The 20,769-nt window shown below is 30.1% G+C and overlaps 1 protein-coding gene across 3 annotated transcripts in view; it reads left to right on the top strand.

Annotated features, from left to right (window-relative positions):
• The window catches only part of ush (Zinc finger protein ush), a 283,360-nt gene that overhangs the window by 114,604 nt on the left and 147,987 nt on the right, over window positions 1–20,769 (top strand). The window contains exon 1 of one of the 3 annotated variants that reach the window (XM_088190895.1): window positions 14,903–15,028. The exons of the other annotated variants lie outside the window; for them this stretch is intronic. Coding sequence (XP_088047021.1) covers window positions 15,025–15,028 — 4 coding nt within the window. The 5' untranslated portion in view covers window positions 14,903–15,024. Of the gene's footprint in view, window positions 1–14,902; window positions 15,029–20,769 lie in introns of those variants that run through there. 3 annotated transcript variants of the gene reach the window in all.

Below are 20,769 nucleotides of genomic sequence, written 5' to 3' on the forward strand. Positions count from 1 at the left end.
TTCAAATATAATGTCGATCTTGAAACGTCTCAATATTCCGAAATTCATTAATGGTGTGTGTTACATCCACACCTGTTTATCTCCAAACATTAACAGTACCTTAATAGGTAGACCCTTTTCCAGTCATCGATTAAAATAAATTGGACGCACAATGCTTGAAACGACGCCAAACTTTTGCGTAGTTAGCTGATGTTTCAGCAGTAGGTCACCTCATTGCTTGTGTTAGTATTGCAGTTTTACGTTAGATTAATAAAGTCGCGCTTGTGCACAATGATGTGTTCACAATTCGCAGTCAGTAGTTTAAAATGAAATCACTTGATCAAGCAAACTCTACATGAACAAGGCATAAATAATAATTTGATTTTTGTTATGTTGAACATTACGATTATTTGGTCATTTTGACAAAACACGCCATAGGTCAATTACATTTTTACGTCGAATTACTTATGTACAATACATGTTTTACAAGTCAATAGTCGTACGCTTAAAAACACTATAAAGCAAAGTAAAGCATTAATAAAATACCAAAATAAAAACCAAAGTAATCTATTATACTGTATTTCTATATTCCAATTACTTTTTACCTCGTTCAATTATTATTTATTAAATAAACTCACGACTCGCAACATTACAATTAGTAAATCTTTATTAAAACGAATTACACCGCTCGTTGTAATATTGTTTTTTTGTTCCATTGAGCATATGTAAATAATGTTGTTACACAATAGTTAAACTGTAACATTATATAATACGATATTGATATTTTCTTACACTTTAAATAATTAACACTTAGTTTTATTGTCAATTTTATGAGTTAAAGTATACTAGTTTACAATTCAATATTATATACTATTTTACAATAATTATCTAACATACATTTATTTTATCTATAATACTCAAAACATTTAGTCTTATTTGTTTTTAATTTATGTAGATTAGACTATACATATTATCTCTTCTAGAACTGATAATTATTTTATTAGACTCATCTAATGCTATCACTCGAAAATATTTGTTCCAAGTCGAAACTTACGTGTTGGTGATTTTTCTTTACAATTTTGTGATAACGGGTCACCGATAACGATCCGGCCACATTCCGATCGTAACCGCCAGCGATTCTCAACATGTGGGCGGTTCGGGGGGATGACCTTTGCTCTAAAAATAATCGCTGCGCATACGATAATTAACTTCGCTCCCGTTTTTTTATGTTTGCTGACAATTACAACAGATAAGCATCGCAGATATGGAAATTTATTATAATCGCACAATAGGAGAGGCACTGGAATAATAACAACATATATTTAAATATTTACCGTTATTATTTGACAGTTTTGATCAATCGCTTAGTTCATATCTCATAGAAATTATTTAAAAATATTTTTAATACAAATTAAATCGCATTAATCTAGTTAATCATTTAATCTCACTTTCAGTAAACAAGAAGTTAACGAACGCAAACACCTGTGAATAATTTAGTTATCAATGATAACTAATGATATTGTACAAACATTCTCCGATCCGAGTTGTCGCACTCGCACACTATCAATATTAATTTGTTACAAAAACAGGGTGTTTATTAAAATGTTTATTTTTAATATATATTTAATTATTTTTGACAGATCGAATTGTTTTAATGATCGAGATTGATTCGCTGACGGTGAAAGCGCCCACGGAACAAATCGATAGGTTCGTTACGGAACACCCTGTAGCTCGTTATGCCCGTGGGCGGACTATGACCGATCACCGGTTAATGTTGTAAACCTAATTGAAAGATTTGATACACACGATTCTCTTATTTGTGCCGTAAACGTGTGTCGATCGTGTGTAATTTTTATATTTTAACACTTTGACCACTCGTTAGCATGTTAGCTTTTATATGTTTCAATTTTATATTATTGTAATGCCAATTCCTTCATAAACATCTTAACTTAAAGTTGTTTATAAAAAATAAAAATTCTAGACGTTATATTTATATTTTTCTAATTACCATTATACTCAAAATATATAGAAATGTATTTTTTTAGTAACATGGGTTTTTTAATTTGCTCTAGATGCTTTATTTTAGAATCACCTGTTCTTTTAGAGTATGCAGCATTATTTTATCATCGCCATTGAAATGTAAATCTAAATGCACTACTTACTGTACTTTTAAAATCATTTCATAAAAATTAATAGAAAAATATATACATTTGCTAAATAATATCTATTACAGTACTGAATTCCTGAATTGAATTAAAAAAGTCAGTCAAGTATTTTCTTTCTATATTTAAATTGTTTTGAATATAATACATATCACTTTAAAACTATTTTGTAGTTTTTTCCACAGAAATGAAAAATGTATAGGTAGTATACATAAAATTGTGTGCTAATTACAAATTGATAGTTTATCTCAATAATATCCCCTTTTGGATCTAGTCAGTTTTAATTTTATAAAGTTTTCAATAAAATACTATTTTATTTGTATTTATGATATAATATCATACGTATCAAATATTTTTTATTTATAAAAATTTAGGTATATTTTTAAATAGAAACAATGCTTATAAAAGTAATAAATTTTAAATTGTCGTTTTTGTTTTCATAGTTTTTTATAAAACGTTTATTTCACTATGATAACTAAATTTACGTATTATAATATAACTAAATTTACATAATATTATATAAGGACGGAATAGTGTAGTCCATAACGCTCAAACTAGTAACTCTGAGGTTGCAGGTTCGAGTCCCCTCGAATTTTTATTTATAAAAAATGCGCTTTTATTACAAAGCTTGCCCCAGCAGTGTCATCTATTGATTATAAATTATATTCGCATAATAATTTATAATTATTAATATAGATATCACCGATTCACATGACTTTCAGTATTGTGGTTAATACTTACTTGTAGGTATTCATTATATTGTATCTTATTGGCTTACTCAGTTGGTACAGATTTACCCTGTTGTTACGCATTGGGCTTACGCCTCTCAGGTTACAACGGAAGATTTAAGAAAAAATAAAAATAAAATACATGGTACTAGATTTCTATAATTGTGATACTTTTAATAGAGAAAAGAAAAGCATAAGTGCTAATAATTTAAAGTAATAAATATTTGTTTTGCATTTTTTATTAAAGTCGTTTATTTTATAATACTCTTAATAATGTAGATTGATCACCTAGTAAATTCCCTACAAACTGAAAAGTCAAACTAAAAAGGTTCTAGATATCAATTGCTCTGGGTTGAATTATCACAACAAATCTTGATTTATAAAATAATACGTTAATAAAAAGAACTGAGTAGGGACATCTAGTGATTGAAAGACATACTCTATAATAGTTTTTATTTAATAAAATAGATATCACTGCTTTCCAGGAATAGTTTTAGTTCATTATTGTAGCAATACCTACTCGTATGCGTTGACTATGTTTACGAATATTACAATGAAAGATTGAAAAATAATCAATCACTTTCTATTTTTTATTTTAAAATTACTTCTATTTTACCGTTAGCTAGCTTTTACTTAAAGGGTTGATTTTTAGTGGTGTGATAAAATTATTATGCGGTTGTCTCTCTACTCGGAGAATTAATCATGAATTTTTGCCCTTGGCCTTGTCCCATATTCGTCCTAGTTTACTTGAAGGATCATTATAAAATACGTGATACTCGGTTACATCACCAATCAGTAGCACTAGCCAAGTTAAAGCCTATTCCCATGTATGAATCACGGGCAATCATCGGCGACTACAGCGAATACTCTCAAAGCTCACCAATTTGACTCCGCCGCCTGATATTGACATCTACATTTCCCCGTACAAATTATGTATTGTACAATAAACCGATATCAGATTTTTCGCAGTTTAACTAGCTGAACACCCATCATAAATATTTTCTTTTCGAATTCTCCTAATAATAAGCTATTTTTATTTTATTTTAATAAAATCTACTCATGACCGTTTAATGCTTTGCAGAATTTAAATGCACGTATTTTCTATTAACATCATAGAGTGCTAACTTGGCTGTCACATAGGGTCCTTCCACATGGGTCCCCGGGGGTCCCAGTTCGGTGGTCTACGTGGGGGCCCTGGCAGTCTAATCTAACGCGGGGAAATGACGTGTGAGGCACTCCTCTTGAATACAAAATGAGTACTACTAACCACCATTACACACACTTTACACTATAAACATCTTATTATAACAATTTACACAATCTACATCTTCATTAGCTAAATAAAAATTCATGATTAATTCTCCGAGTAGAGCAATAAATTGTCGCGTCGATCGTTAACGTTTCAATTATTCTAAAAGCTTGGACTGTTAATTAACTTGAGTGATTATGATGACAAATTTTTATCGCGCGCCCGTTGAGCGTTTTTATGATGTATTATGGTTTCGGTTTTATATCGAGATTCAATGAATAAAAAAAAACATTCCTAAGCCAGTTTCACGGTCGATACGGGCACTAATCCGATGATGGGCCAACAAAAGCCACAACACAAAAAAAGTTAATGCAGACATTTTTCAATGTACTACTACTGTTGGATCGTATCTGATCTAATAAGTATTTTTTTTATTCCGAGGGTTGTGTCAGCCGAGCGCATTCATAAGCTGGCCGCGATCATTTTTCATCTCTCGAATCTGGTGTCAGTCATCTTAACGCTTCCAGTCGCTTTCCATCTTGGGAGTGTTATGTAATTATTTATACAGACGGTATCGGTCGGGCTTTAAATTCGGCTACTGTCAATTATCTGATGAAAAATGTTTGTCATAATGGACGATACGAGTGTTTCGGCCGTTTATTGGACGTGTCACATAAATGAAACACGTATCTAGGCACACGACACATGAATTATTCAAATTAACAACGATCAATAATATCGGTGATGTTTCAATTTTTTTTAAGTGCCATTTTTAAGACAATGCTTTTTGTAGTGTCTATTAATAATACCAATTGTACACTCGATAACATCACAATGTCGATCGTCATAGTTATGGACAGACTTATCAATCTTTCAGTGAAGGTAGTCATTTCATTCTCTAAAATGTATATTGTAGTGTGAATGAATCTCGTTGAATTATCGAAACAATATAAAAGATATCGATGAGTGGTCGAACGTCAAACTACATCAGCATAAAAAATAATGTACACAACTAACTAGATATGGCTAACATAAACTTATGCTTATTTTTTTATATAAATATTATTATATGTCGATAAAATAGCTCTATACATTGTGATAGATTGTTATTGTGATAAGTTTATAATGGAATTTAACAACAGACTTGGGCGTGTCCGCATTTCATTAATATTAATGCTTTGTTCTATTGAGTGTATATAACAAGATCATAAATTTTTAATTAGTTAGTGACGTATTACAAGCTTGATTTATATATTTATTTATAATATATTATTAATAAATTATGTAATGTGGATGCAATAAATAACGATTTGATAAGAAACCAATCCACGAAGTACGGTTTATTATATAAAATATTGCGTCTTAATTTTTATACGTATGATCTAATATTCTAATGCAAACGATGACTGTACTTAGATAAGTTATGCGTTGTGTGCATCTTTAGACAATAGTGTTGAACTATCAGATTGTTGTATACATACATACATATCTAATTATGACATTTGAATGACAGACTTTATTTACAAATTCGCAAATAGACTTGCATCTTTATTCTAAAACACACGGCGTACATTTTATAAGTCATCTCAATTTCTTATTAACAACAGTACATATTTAACTTAGATTTTAGATTCCAACAAAAAAATTGTGTTAAATCTGAATTTTTAAGAATTAAAAATAATATTTTAAGTCGAACTAAAGACATATTCAGACTTTATCAAAAACATAATTTCGGAATCGATATATTGAAATTTACGAGTATTTATATATTTTATTTAGAACAAAAATATCAAATTATATGTTTGGGATATAGAAACAAGAAAAAAAATAGGTTTGTTATTTCTCTATAAGCTGAAGTAGCTCAGTATTATTTTTTATTCCTAATATGTACGACCTTGCTCGATTTTAATTAGTCATCATAATATTTATCTGTGAGATCGATCGGAATTTTAATTATATATTATTATTTAATTCTTATTGCTCAGACACGATAGAAATTTGAGAGACGCTAAAGTCCATATCGGATTCAAACCCAGGTCTTTTAGGTCTGTAGTCAGCGAATTATACCGCTCATCTATCATGCTGGTAATTTGATGTATTATCATCTTTGATAAACATTATTTTTTGCCTAAAAAACCGTAGTTATTTCTAAAAGCACAGCTATTTAACGATATGTTAACATATCTCATGTAAAATAAAGTTTAATGTTTAATAAATAAATTCATGTTCAACATTTTTTATTATTTTATTTGCCATACATTGCAGTAATGCCAGAATTTAGCTAGATTTTTTGTAAAGATGTGGTATCACAAACATAACCCATATTTAAAAAAGTCAAAATGTTCTTAATATAAAGAAAATAATTTGAATACTTATAAATAACTTCATTTAACATAATCATTTGTATTAGGTTATACCGTGTAAATGTCGTATTTTTTAAAATTTAGGTTTAAATAGTTGTACTTTTACCCTTGATACCTGAGTATATATGTGTTGGTGCACGTCTAGACTCAAAATTCTAATATTAAAAAAAAATTGCGTTCCAATATTTATGACAGCAGAATTTTTACCGATTAAACATTTTTTACATTTTTTTCATGTTAAAAAAAAATCGGCAACTAAAAATATTTGAAAAGTGGTAGGTGATTCTTTGGATTTTCGTAAATGTCAAAGACGGCTTAAAAAATTTTTAGCGGAAAATTACGATATCAAGAAAAGTCATGGATGGGAAAGACAGCATCCTCGCTGCAGAAATGTATTTATCAGCAGGCCGAGAAACTAAATTAGTCTGATTCAACAGTGCATAGATACATGAGCAAAAGTGGGTTTGAAACTTATGGATCTTGGAGCAGGGTGGACTTTTATCGATCATTTGATAACCGGAGATGAGAAATGGGTGTTGTGTCGAGTAGCAAAACCTACCTTGAAGCATATGATGGGATTGTGCATTACGAAACAAATTAACCTGACCAAACAACAATAGCAAGCTAATTAAAATCAATTGGATTATTTGAATGAGGAAGTAAATAAAAGGACTGCATTTGTCAACAGAAGTTGAATAATCCCTGTGTGGCAAAATTAAACAACTTGGCTGGGCAGTTTTATCTCATTTTTTTTTCGATGGATGCAACACTTCTTAAACGGAATAAAATTCATACTACAGAAAGCTATTGAAATATCTTGAATCAATACCTCCAATATTGTATATTAATGGAAAAAAATGCCTAAAAGGTGGAAGAAGGTTACATTTTCAAAAGGAAAATATATTTTGCACTATAAAAAAAAAACTTTGAAAGTATTTTTTTCATTTATTAAAAAAAATACCTATACCTTATGGAGTTTTGGACAAATACATAATATATCTGTATGACTACAAATACATATTAATTGAAAAAATATGCACTTTTATCAACTCATCGACTATATGAATGCTGTAAAAAATCCATTAAACACGCACGAACCACCTTAATAGATCGCAGTGACGTTTCATGTTTCTTCGGTATCTAGATCGAACGATGAGATATTAGTATAAGAAATTTTAGAAATAAAACAACACGCATACTTACATATGTTTTTTATGTGTAAACAAGCTCGTGTCAGTGGCGCTACATTGGTGTTGGTGTGTATTTTGAGTTTACACAAACGTTGCATTAAGGAACGAAAGATACACAGAGATAAATAGAGAGATAGGCGCTCGTAGAAGAGTCGGAGATGGTTTGGCTCAGATATCATAGATTGGCATAGAGATAGGGGCCACTCACTCTACGAGTGGCTCGTCTTCCTTCACACTAGAAGTCCATTTTTAAATTTTACTACATGTGTGTCAGGGGTTGGCAAGACAAGTCCATCCAGTGAACCGTAAAATAAATATTTATTAAATTAATATCGCTATTAGATGTATAGCAAAATTTAGAGTCGTGATTTTTTTATTGATAAATATTATTTTATGTATATTAAGAGGATTGACATAAATGTCAAATAAAGGTAGATAGTAATGTGTAGAATATGTTTTAAATTAATTTTAAATATTAAATCTAATACCGATTTAACTTCTCCGCCAGTCTTATCCATTTGTAACTATCTTAGCACGGAGGGGAAGTTATCACCGGATGAAGAACAGAGCTAAGATAAGAAATCTCCAATGGGAATCCATTTTAACGACTTATCTTTCTGTTCTTCAAGAACGTGTCTTTAAAAATATTTCAGTAGAAATTTCATGAAAAAATAATCGTTGTCGTCATACTATGATCGAGGGATAACAATCTGAGCGATACGTCTCAGATAAGAACGTCTCACGAAGTATATCTTAGCATCTGTGTAGTAATTGACACATAATCGATTGTGTTATTTTTTTCTTCACGTTTTATCTGCACGATCGATAATCTGAGCGATACACAAGTCGCGATTAAAACATTTATTACTCGTAATACGTATGACATTCGTATAGACAGTTTAATATTTATTAATAATATAGGAAACATATAAATTCATATATAATGCATTTTAATCGCGAATATTTTTTATGCAGAGATATTTATCTTGTGTATAGATAGTAGATCGATTTGATTTATAGAAATAGAACCATATAATAGCAACTCACTTAATTTAGGATAATGTAATCACGATGATTTTTCAAATTCTACTTGTATCATATATTATTATATCTAGGGTTTATGTAATATATTCTATTGAATAGGACAAACATTTAATATTATCTTCAACATTTGTACAAAAATAATATTCCAAGATATAAATCTTCGAAAAAGTGACTAAATTTCAGTAAAAATCTCATGTTACGATAGTTTTATAGTGATATTAATATATAATAATCAGACATGTTTTGTTTTCGTTTCTGCATTATTTATGCAAATATACAAAGAATGTGTCTATTATATAATATTTTAAATGCAAATGTGTTTTAATAAAGCACATATTAGACTTAGCTATGCACATTGATATGATTATCATATTGTATAAAAATAGTTGATTGATTTAGTAATAAAAATAGTTTTCAATTTAATATCTAACTTCACAGACGTCCTAGACTTATCGACGCTGAATGTTAACACTTAACATTTCCTAGCATGATTTACGTCGGATTCTGGGGTGACGTCAGGACGCTAGCTAGGAAATATGGCCGCGTGTGCGAAGCAAATGCGAAACGTGGATTTATAAGGTGTGCGATATTCGAGAGAGCGAGAGAGTTTGGCGATTCAGACCGCGACCTGCGGTTACCGAAAGTAATATTTCTCCATTTATAGCTATCTGCGAGTTCTTATCGTCGGGGGTTTAAGCACACATGGACACATCTATCTGCTACAAATGTATGTCCGCGTCTGAAATTCCATTTCCCGTTAACCTAAAACCCTAACCGCCGACGAGCCACCCCGTGGGCCCAAACGGTGTGGGGACGTATCAAAAGGGGTGAAATGAACTGCCTTTATGTAGTGCAAAGGGAGGAAGTGTTCGTGTCTCGCCACCGTAAGATATCGCGGGGGCTGAAATTTAAATTTATGATAAAATACATCTCCGGGAATTCAATTCGAACAGCGACGAACGTGGACGTTACACATGGGTATGTGTGCAGCGAATGACTGTATATCACCATTCAATATACAATACACATAAAAATATTAAAATAAATCTTTCAACCATATGTATATATATACAGAAGATGTTGAGATGAAGAAAATATTTTATGTCAAAAATTAAAACATTTAGTGTTTTTAACAATGAACCCAATTAGTCAACGGATAATGTTCTCCTTCAAAGTTGATCTAAACATGAATACGATATAATCGTAACTATAACACAACATAGTGAAGAAGAAGAGAAACTAATTGAGGAAGAAGAATGTATCAGATTTTAACAGATTCAAAATCTTCATGAAAATCACGGTGTGCTAAAAATCGATCTTACGATCTTGCGTCGTTACTTATAAAAAGAGTCAAGCTGAACTTTCTGGAAAAAACCAAGGCATTGATCTCTTGAGATTTAGAGAAGATTCTGTTTCACGCTTTAAGAAAAGGATTATCAACTTAACTGGAGAGTACTACATTATGGAGTAGTTTGCCATTTTTTTAATTTTAAACAATTTTCCATATCTAAGTAAAAAAACCCAAAAATTCAACAACAGCATCAGCTGAATTATATAAATTTAACGATGGAATTCGGAATTAAAATATAAATAATTTCAGAAATCGGTCAGAATTTTGAAAAATAAAAATTATTTTTTAGTCATACTAAAAATAAAAAAACAGATTATTTAAGAAAATAAATTTATTATTATTATTTATTGTATAAAAAAATATTAAATTAACATATAAAATCATGATTGTATAAAATTTGAAAAGCTGTCAATAACTTTGGCTATCGCATTTTTTGTTGGTCTAGTCTCACTTTTTCCACCGTCATGTAAATATTGCAGTGTTTCAGACACATTTGATTCATATTTTGCTAATTTGATCTTCTAAGTTGTGCTTCAACTTTAATGAGAGCTCCTCAGATCCCAAATTCTCAAACATAAAAGATAATGCCGCATCGGGTGCGAGATTGGCATTTTTTCGACAAAGGGCGTCAACAGTAAGCTTCATTGGGAGAAGTGCAGATATAACATTTTTAATCGACAAATTATCTCTCATTATCTGTCTTTAACCCTTTGAACGCGGTAGTCGACTAAAGTCGCCCAATTGATTTTATTTCTCTTTACGCAAAAATCAGTAAAAAAAATGATTTTCAAGAAAAAACTTTTTTTTGTGAATAAACATAAAATATCATTTTAAATAAATAATAATTAAAAAATCGGAACATTTAAACACAGTATTAAGGTACAATTTGCATTTTTCAAAAAAAAAAATAAAAAAAATATTATTATTTTTGATTAACGCGTCCAAAGGGTTAAATTGCTTATTGTTCTGCCTTCTGAAATTACTCCTTGTGTAACAGTTAGTCTCTGATCGTAATAATATTTTATTTGTATTTATTTTATGATTAATATATTTTTTAATTAATTACGATATATTTTCTTAGTTTGTCACTTTCGACAAAATAAAAAATATATTTATAGTATGCATTTTTGTCGTAAATTATATATTTGCCTCTCGTCAAAAATCACAGTTAGCATATTTTAACTAGCTGATTCTACCATTCTAGTCGGTTTTCTGTAGTGTGAGGGTGTTTGTTTAAAAGAGATAACCATAATCCATAAACGGTCACACGAAACATGAAATATCTGGCAAGCATAGTATTTATTAAAAACCTAATGGGTAAATAACATAAGTTACAAAAAAAGATGTATAAATTATATAACTTAACAAATAATCGAGCTTATCTGACGATATGGTTTTAAATATGCTACATTGTATAATTGAATCTTCAGAATCAGTCAATGACAATAAATACAATTAATGCAACACAAAAAATATTGATGTTGTCCGTACAAAAAAACAGGCAATATTTTAGTCTCATATTTCAATAATAAAACCATGTAAATTATGAATCACAATTACGCATTTAATGTAACATTTGATCAACAAACTTTAATAATTTATAGTAGGATTTTTTTGATAAAGCAGAGAAATCCGAGGGACTTTTGCTTTATTATTTCTGATCGTAACCACTAAGCTAATAATATCCTATCTAAATATAATCATCGCGAATCGCGTGTCGTGCGTTAAATAAAATTATGCGTAAAATCCCGCGATATCAGTTAATGATAAACCTCGAAATAATATTTCACCCACGTAACACGTCGATCTGATCTTATCTAGCCTCGGCCGAGATCTATATCGATCACGTACTAGATGAATCGGATAAAAACGAGCGTTTTATCGATTTTTAGCGTGCATAGAAAATGGCAACTTGTGATAAATATAACAATAAAAAGAATGGCCGTCTAAAGGTCTGCGATTCAATTTAATCGCCCCGTGTCCCGTTCCCATTTCATCCCGCCGTTATGGCGTGGCCAATTTTCGTCGTATTATAAATAATATTATCTTTATTGTGTATCTTCACTCATTTTCATATCAATGCGGGGCACAGAAGCGTGCATTTCCATAATTTTTATTAAGCAAAGTTATTTTAAATCATACTTTTGTCGAATGGCGGATACGATCTGAGATGTTCGCCGCTACTGTTTCGTACTTAAATGGTTTTTGTTGACAAATTGCCGTCATAAATTCGCTTGATAATCGCAACGATGGATATTTGGCCGCAAGCAAACTGCGACCAACATCTTCGCTCATACTATAAGATAATGCAAAAACGATAGAAGCCTTTGCGACAATTGCAATTGCTCTTTAAATGTGAATATTACAGACTCAACAATGTTATCTATGATTTAATATTCTTCGATCAATTTGATTGATTGATAATTGATCAACTTATTTAATAATATTTTGTATTTTTATCTATCAAAGTATTATTTATATATGCATGTATCTACTATGTTTTCGGTTAGTTGCGATTAATGCGATAAAGTTGTTTTTTTATAGTAACCGCAATGTTTACAATTTTTGTTATTCTAATATAAATGGTATTTTTAATTATCTTATTTTATTTTAATACTTATCTTCTTATTTTTTTCTTACGTATGAGTCCTGTTCTTTATATATTTCCTGATATATTAAGAAATATACGTATATAGAAAAAAAATATGTATGATTTTCTATATTCATATTTATTAAATTGCTAGTATGTTCAACATTAAAATAAAATAATATTTGTGATATTTTGATATTACTATTTAAATGGATTTATTTTAAAGTTTTTATAGCGTCGAAAAACTTTATTTGTAATACAATGTCGTGCTCATAGACTGGTGCTATTAAATTATATTAATAGAAAACACTTGAAAAATTATAATGCATTAGAAAAAAACTGTGAATGATTAAACAAAAAAATTCAATGCAAATTGTAAATTATTTTTATACACATAGAAAACTGCAATAGTCAGTAGTAGATCAAAATGAAATATTACTATAATAAACATGCACAATAAAACATATAGTAGCGATTGCTAAATATTTTAATTAACATTCCTTATTAGCAAAAATTAGCAATCTGCCCCTCTCTTACATAATAAAATTGGCAAAATAACTTAAAAAAATTTATCATTGCTTCATATGGGGAAAGAGAAGGGATGCTATTTTTGATTATTTTTATTAACTATTTTGCAATGTTGTTCGATCTATTATCTATATGATATATATATCAATTAATGAGTATGATTGCTGTTTCAAGTAAATTTTGATTTGTAAAGATCATAAATATTCATTATAAAAATTGCTATTTATTAGTTATACTAATAAAACAATTCAAAACGTATCAGTAAAGCAATTTTTTATAAAAAATATGTTAGCTATTTATTATTATTTTGCAAATTTTTTATAAAATATATAGTATCGGCATATATGATATTCAAAACAGCTGTTTTTTAGGAGATATTAATATAATAAAATAATAAACCATAATATATACTACTTGTCATAATTTTACTGCTGTGGTGTAGAATCTGAGAATTTTTACATATCGTACAATTATATTTATTGCTTAATGCTGTGTCGTGAATTTTTCAAATTACAATATTTTTGTAACCCGCTTCCGACCGTTGAGCAAGGCCGTTCATCGGTCATTTTTTTTTTAAATCGAATGTTGTATTAAAAGTCGGTAGATGATCGTAGATAAATGATAAATACAATATATAAATTTAATATATTTTATGTATTAATATATGAGTATGTTTTATGGATATTCAGAAAGTAAAAACTACTTTTTTGCTAGAGTTTGTGTGAAATGCAAGAGTGTTATGATATGACAAGCATAGCTAGAAAATAGGTGCATGCACATTCATTGTCACTGATGAACTTGTTGAACAAATTAAATAAAAATAGTTTGTTAGGAAAAAAGCATATAAATTTGCAAAACTCTAATTTTAACCAGCTCAAGGCAAAAGTTAGTGAATCAAATTTTTGATTTTCTATGTTGAATTCTAATTGATCAAATTGTCAAATAAGGTGTGTTTCTGCATTTGTGTCTTTATAATACACACGTATATTAAATATAAAAGATTTATAGCATTTAATAAAATCTTCTTGTTTTAAAATTGTTGTGTTATATTTTTCTTTGTATTAAAAAATATGAACAAAAATGCTGTAAAATTAAACATTTAGTAACTGAGTAGATCAAATCAATTAAAAATATATGGCGAAATAAAAATAAAACCGTGGGGTACAAACGTCCCCCACTTCGTCCACGTTGGGTATGAAAATATTTTTATAAGAACGGCTTTTATTTATTTTGTACACATTTATAAACACAAGGCTTCGCAATCGACAACAGACATCGACGTGATCGATCCGATCCAAAGCCTTCATGACGTCACGACGCTGACTGGTCCGGCCCGGCCAGAGCAGCGGTCGTCAGCCGTCGGCTCGCGTTCCCCCCATCGCGTCTACCTCCGCCATCGCTAATTGGATTCTGATTTTTATCGCGCCGAGCGTTGGCGATAAAACGAAATAGATAACATTCTGTGCTGACTTATTAAGGCCATTCTCAGAATAATATTAGATCTCGGCGATAGCCGACGTTTCAGATCTCTCACTCTTTTGTTGTTCGTACCGGCCCGGGCTGCGGACGTTCCTTCTCTTATTGGAACGCCTCTCTGTGCTTCCTCTGCTCTACCGAAGAGCCGTGACCGTCAATTGTGTGTGTATATGTGTTATATAATAACTAAATAATAAATACATGTGTCGTGTCAGTGTGTTTTTCGCGCGCTATCGCGTCCTCGCAAAACGTGCGCTGATAACGTTTTCGAAAGTTTTCGATTGATAAGCGTTTTTGTGATACTAGTGTGTTTTGAGACCGTGCGTGATAAGCATGTTCGTCTGCCACACATCGCAGTGAAAAAATGGGTAAGTCAATTTTTATTTTATGAGCATAATTTACGCTTTTTATGTTATCTTTCTTTAACGTTTTAAAAATATTTTCTTTCCCTATCTTATCGCCATAATCGCTCGAGATTAACATTGCTGATTGTGTGTGATATTTCAACTAATCAAATGTTGTTCTTGTAAATATGTGTTTTATGTATATTTGTCTGTATGCATGTAATCCCCTGTGTTATTCTTTATTCTGCGTTCCTCAATACATAATTATGTATGGAGTATCATTGAATTATTATCATAGTAAATTTTCTGCTGATACGTATTATCTTATATTGATTTTATCAATAATTGTAATATACATGATAAGATAATTATTATAAATTAGATACTAATATTTTAAATTATATTTTTAAAATGTTGTAGACTAAAATATCAAGATTATTGACGAACTCAAGCTAAAAAATTGACAATTTCATTACAGAATTTTTTTTTAAATTTTTTTAAAAAAACATTTTGTTTGTGGAATTGGAGCCAGATATACTTTTCTGTGCTCGTGGATAAACTACTGAAAATTTTGATTTTTAGAAAAAATCTAGATCTTACTATTACATAATTTAATGCCATTCTTCTAATCAATTTATTCATTAAACCATCGATTTGTAATATTTTATTGTTTTAGGTGTTACATTTAAATTCATAGATCGATTAAATATAAGTAACTAGAATAGCTATTAGTAATTTTGAAAAAAGGTCTATTTGTTTCAAGGCAATGTTAGGGTGGATTTCACGAGAGCTTGCACAACCAGTGAAAAATGGGCCAACTACTTTTTACTTGAAATTTTTCTTTATGATCTATTAAATCCTCTTTTTGTTGACGTTCAACTAAATTACTTATTATAAAGTTTCTTTGATCATACTTTTCCATCGAATTTCGCTGAATCCTTTTAAATATTTTTAAACCATTCCAACATATTAGAAAATACCATCTTACATTGTTTAAAATTTAACAGTTACTTAACTTCGATTTTTTTAAATATTTACTTATTGCCTTTGACGTCTGAAAGAAACACTATCAGTATTTACTGCGCAGATGTTTCTGTTCGATCTTCACTTGATAAAACTGTTATCTATTATATGCTGCTTTACTAGCTTTAGTCTGATTTCACATGACTCTAGTGCTGCAACGTCAAGCCAGGAATTCGTATCCAAATATTTGATATATTGCAATTTATTATTATAAAAAAAATAACTCAATTGAGAATACTTGATAAATATATATTCTTATTTTATTTTGTACATTTCAGTTTTTAAAGTACTAATTTCGTATCAGAAATATTTTTTGAGTCTGAAATAATTTATATTTTAACTCCTGATTTTATTAAATATTTTTAGCTCTTACTAAACACTAAATTGCCAAAAATACTACATAATTTAATTAATCTGATAAAAAAACTATTTTTAAAATAAGCGTTATATATTTTTCTACGACCTACCTATCCAAATAAATGTTACTGTTACAAAGCGATGCCATTATCATGTGATGATGAGGTACTTATGTGTTGTTCTTGCTTTTATCCACAATTATGTCATCATACATTTTTAATTGTGTGCATTCTCGTTCATATGAAGTACTTATATGTGTATGTGCATTTATTTCGGTGTTCGTGTTGTATTATACAAGCTGGGAAATAGATGTAAACAAAGATATAACAACTATTGTTTTACTGTTCGTTATTATCGGCTTTAATAATCTCCACTACCCAGATAAGAATCTAACTGTTTATTGTTGGTATGTCAACTGTGGTTGAGTGAAATTTGATCAATAAAGTGCGCTTTATGTAACGGCGACAAAGACGTTACCAAAAGCGTACAAAACTTACTCTACCCTCGATTAAATCTATGTTTTTTTCATTGTATAGTTTTTTGACAACCGATTGAACATGTCCAAAGAAAGAGGAGCTCTAATTGTGGTAGAAGGCGATGATAGATGTGGAAAAACGGCGTTTTGCAAAGGCATTGTGGCAGATTTGACAATGAGAGGCATAAACGCCGAATACTATGTATTTCCTCAAGTCAAAGAGGAGATTATAAAAATATGCAATAAGAAAATCATATATAAAGAAGAATCTGCCTTCAACGAGTCTTTGCAGATATTGCAAGCAGCTAATAGATGGAGCTCTGCCGTGGATATGAAGATATCTTTAAAGTCTGGGACTACTTTTGTGGTGGATTCTTACTCATATTCCTCAATCGCTTACTCGGTAGCAATAGGATTGAATGCTAAGTGGTGCAAGCGACTGGAAAGGGAACTTCCGAGGCCCGATCAAGTTTACTTTTTAAGCTTGGATAGCGATTTGACAGACAAATTTAATAAAATACAAAAGCTCGCTCACGACGGTATGATGAAGATGAAAGATTCGAGCTGGGTTGTTCTGGATGCTGGCGAAAGACAGTGCGAGCTACAGAGTCAAGTGGTGAGACCGCTATTGATTTTGATTGATCAAGTTAAATTAAAGCCGATTTATAGTTTGGGGTGATGTGATATTTTGTATAAATTATATTTTTTATCAATAAAATATTTTTTACTGCATTTTATTTTATTTATCTGTGTATCTTCTAATACAAAAGACTTTAATGCTCACTAATATTATATTATTTGAGTATATTTTTGGCAAACTTGTTTTGTATATTTTGTAACACAATACACGCTGTTTTTATCATTATGTTTTATTACAGAGAAAAACAATCAAAATGGTAATATTAATAACGCTATAAATTAAGTTATAGTTAGATATTTATATATTTTATTTTGATTGAAGTTATGTTAGTTTAAAACAATTTATAAACACGAGTTTCATTATGTTTTTAGCGCTTATTTTTTTCATGTCGATTTACTATACACCTTTCATTTATATTCAACACCAATCAATGCAAAACAATCTTATACTTAAGAAAACGCATTGCTCTATCAAACAGTAGACGGTGTCTGATAAGTGAATCAAACAATGTATAATATGTTAAATTAAACTATATGATCCAGAGGTTCTCGATTAAACTACCAATGACAAATCATGAATAAAAATTATTCATGATTATTCATGATCTCCCGAAATATTCACTTCATCGCTCAACCTCCTAATTTCTCCTGATATTTTCCTATATTTTTATATCCCATATTTTTTAAACCTCTAAAAATTACCATTCATATTTTTAAGCATGGCTTCAATTATCGATAAATTGTTTTTTTTTAGGTATTCACCGCAGTTTAAACGCATTTTATATTATTTAACGTTACCTATACGATACTTAGTTATTGTAGTACTAATCTTATTTTATCGGAGACAGCGACGGCACGATTTTATTGCTTTTGACGTGGATTTTTGACTTCTGAGAAAGGATACTTGTTTTTTGCACTCTCCTATTTATTTTAGATGTGCTTTATTCGATTCTCACTCGTAATATTGTTATAAAAAGTCCTTATATAAACGCTCTATAATCGAGCGTTTTTATCGCGATAGCACGATTTTATTGCTTTTGACCTGAATTGAAAATTCACTTTATGGTAACACTGAGCAGCATAAAAAACACGACGAATTATTAGATAAATATTATGAGTAGATATTTTTAATAATTTTTAATGCCTTATTAAATTATTTCTAGCTATTTTAAAAGGGTTAGTTCATACCAATTATTATTTAAAAAAAAATTATATTACGATGAATCATTTTTGTCATGAGGCCCGGAAAATGTTTTTCCAGGTCCCGGGTTCGCTCTCGGTTTTTTTCTTACTAAATATCAATGTATTTTATTTGATCTTACTTATATTGTATTTTTTTGTGTATTTTATTAATAATATGTTTTGATTTTAAACCATCGTGACGCATGAGGGTAACCTGTTAGGTCAGGGTGGTCTAAATTTTGTTAAAATAAATAATTATCTTCAATAGCCATAGCCTTGTCATTAAGAAACAAAATTTAATTGTTATTCTTTAATGCGCGTATTGTTGTCATTGAGACGCTTGAAACCAAGTATAGAAAAATAAAAAATAATTCTCTTATACATAAATACGAACCACAAACTCAGCTTGACAATCCACCGAGCCAGTGATAAGATCTGTTGGCCACCGCAGGCTAGCGATAAGAGATTGCAGACCGAGCGATAAGAGCGCGTTTGTCTGTCACGTGCGCGGGTTCCACCCGTAGTCTCTCCAGCTACGGACGATCGTAGAAGCGCTACGAATGCGGTATGCAGATAAAGACGCTATGCGGATAACGTTACGAACGATTTACGCTGTGAAAAGTTTTTTTGATAAACCTTCATATATATAATAATTCAAATAATAATAAATTAATTAATTTATTATACTATTGAAGCATTTTTTTCAAAATAGTGTCATCAAAATATTTGAAATAACAGATTTTAAAATCACCTTAAAAATGTTGATTCATGGCACTTTGTCCACCTGATAGACTCGGTTTCTTAATTGAATAATAGTTATCTTTAATTATATAATTGATTATTTATTGTTACAGTTAGCTTACTTTTTATACTATGAATGTATATTATTAGAGAATTTATATTTCTTCTAATATAAATATCATTTCACTAAATGCTTTCGATTTACAATTTCCATGTTTCGTATTAGTAAAACTATATTATTTGTTTACAAATAATGTACGCATATTTTCATATGATTAGAAATTCACAGAATTGTGTCACATTGTTCGACAATATACAACATTTAAAATAAATCAAACCAAGCCAAACCTAATCAAAATAAATATTTTAAAATTATAGTTGGTTTTAAAGCTGTCATTAGATCAAGTTAGGTTTGATTAATTTGCTTAGGTTTGGGTTTGAATAGCAAATGAACGCTTCGCAACCATCAAATTAAGTTTTAATGACAGTTTAAAGTAGCATATATTTTCACTAGTAAAAATATATATTTTACAGTGAAAAAGTATTTGGATAGGATTTTAATGAAACGTTAGTAAAAATATAATTTCATTAATAATACATATTCACTGTAATATATTTGATAATAAATACAAATTATTACGATAATATAATAAAATAAAAACTCGATAAATTTATTGATAAACTAATTAGACTATGCATCATTTTAAAGAGTGCCTCACAATTATGATCAAGGTTATAATTTATATAATTATACCTTGATTTTAAGTGATAGGTTATAAATTTCCAGACCTTGTACATATATTAAAACAATAATTAAAATATACTTTCTTTATTTATTATTGCTCAATTTTTTCGATTTTGATCTTAAATCTCTTTGCATATACTAACAATGATCCATTAGTAAGCATGCAATATTTAAAGCCAATTATCTTCATCATCACGAGAGCCGTTAAAGTCAGTCCGATTGTTTCTCAAAACAATCATCGGCCACGAACAACGCCCAGCGCCAATCCCGCCAATTAATCAGCTCACCTCACCAAAAAACAAATATCTCGTCATCTTCGACGGCGCGCATCTCTTTTTACTCTCGCGGAGAAAGAGAGAGAGATACGGGATCAAATTTTAAATTTGAAACCGATGTTCCCGCCCACGGGGTTGCCATGGCGACCGCGAGATAAGTATCGCAATCCGAGTACGCTCATCCACCTCTTCGCCACGTGTATCGCCGGTTCGAATCTCGGCCACTTTTCACTGCAGTTCCGTCAGACGCCATCGTCATCTCATAGGACTGTCTAATTAAAAGAGTCCTCCAAATCTTTATCGATCACGAATGCCTCTTGGGCGTTTG

This window comes from Plectrocnemia conspersa, unplaced genomic scaffold, assembly GCF_051122295.1.
Source record: "Plectrocnemia conspersa isolate PC_06_02 unplaced genomic scaffold, ASM5112229v1 ptg000001l, whole genome shotgun sequence".
NCBI classification, from domain to species: Eukaryota; Metazoa; Arthropoda; class Insecta; order Trichoptera; family Polycentropodidae; genus Plectrocnemia; species Plectrocnemia conspersa.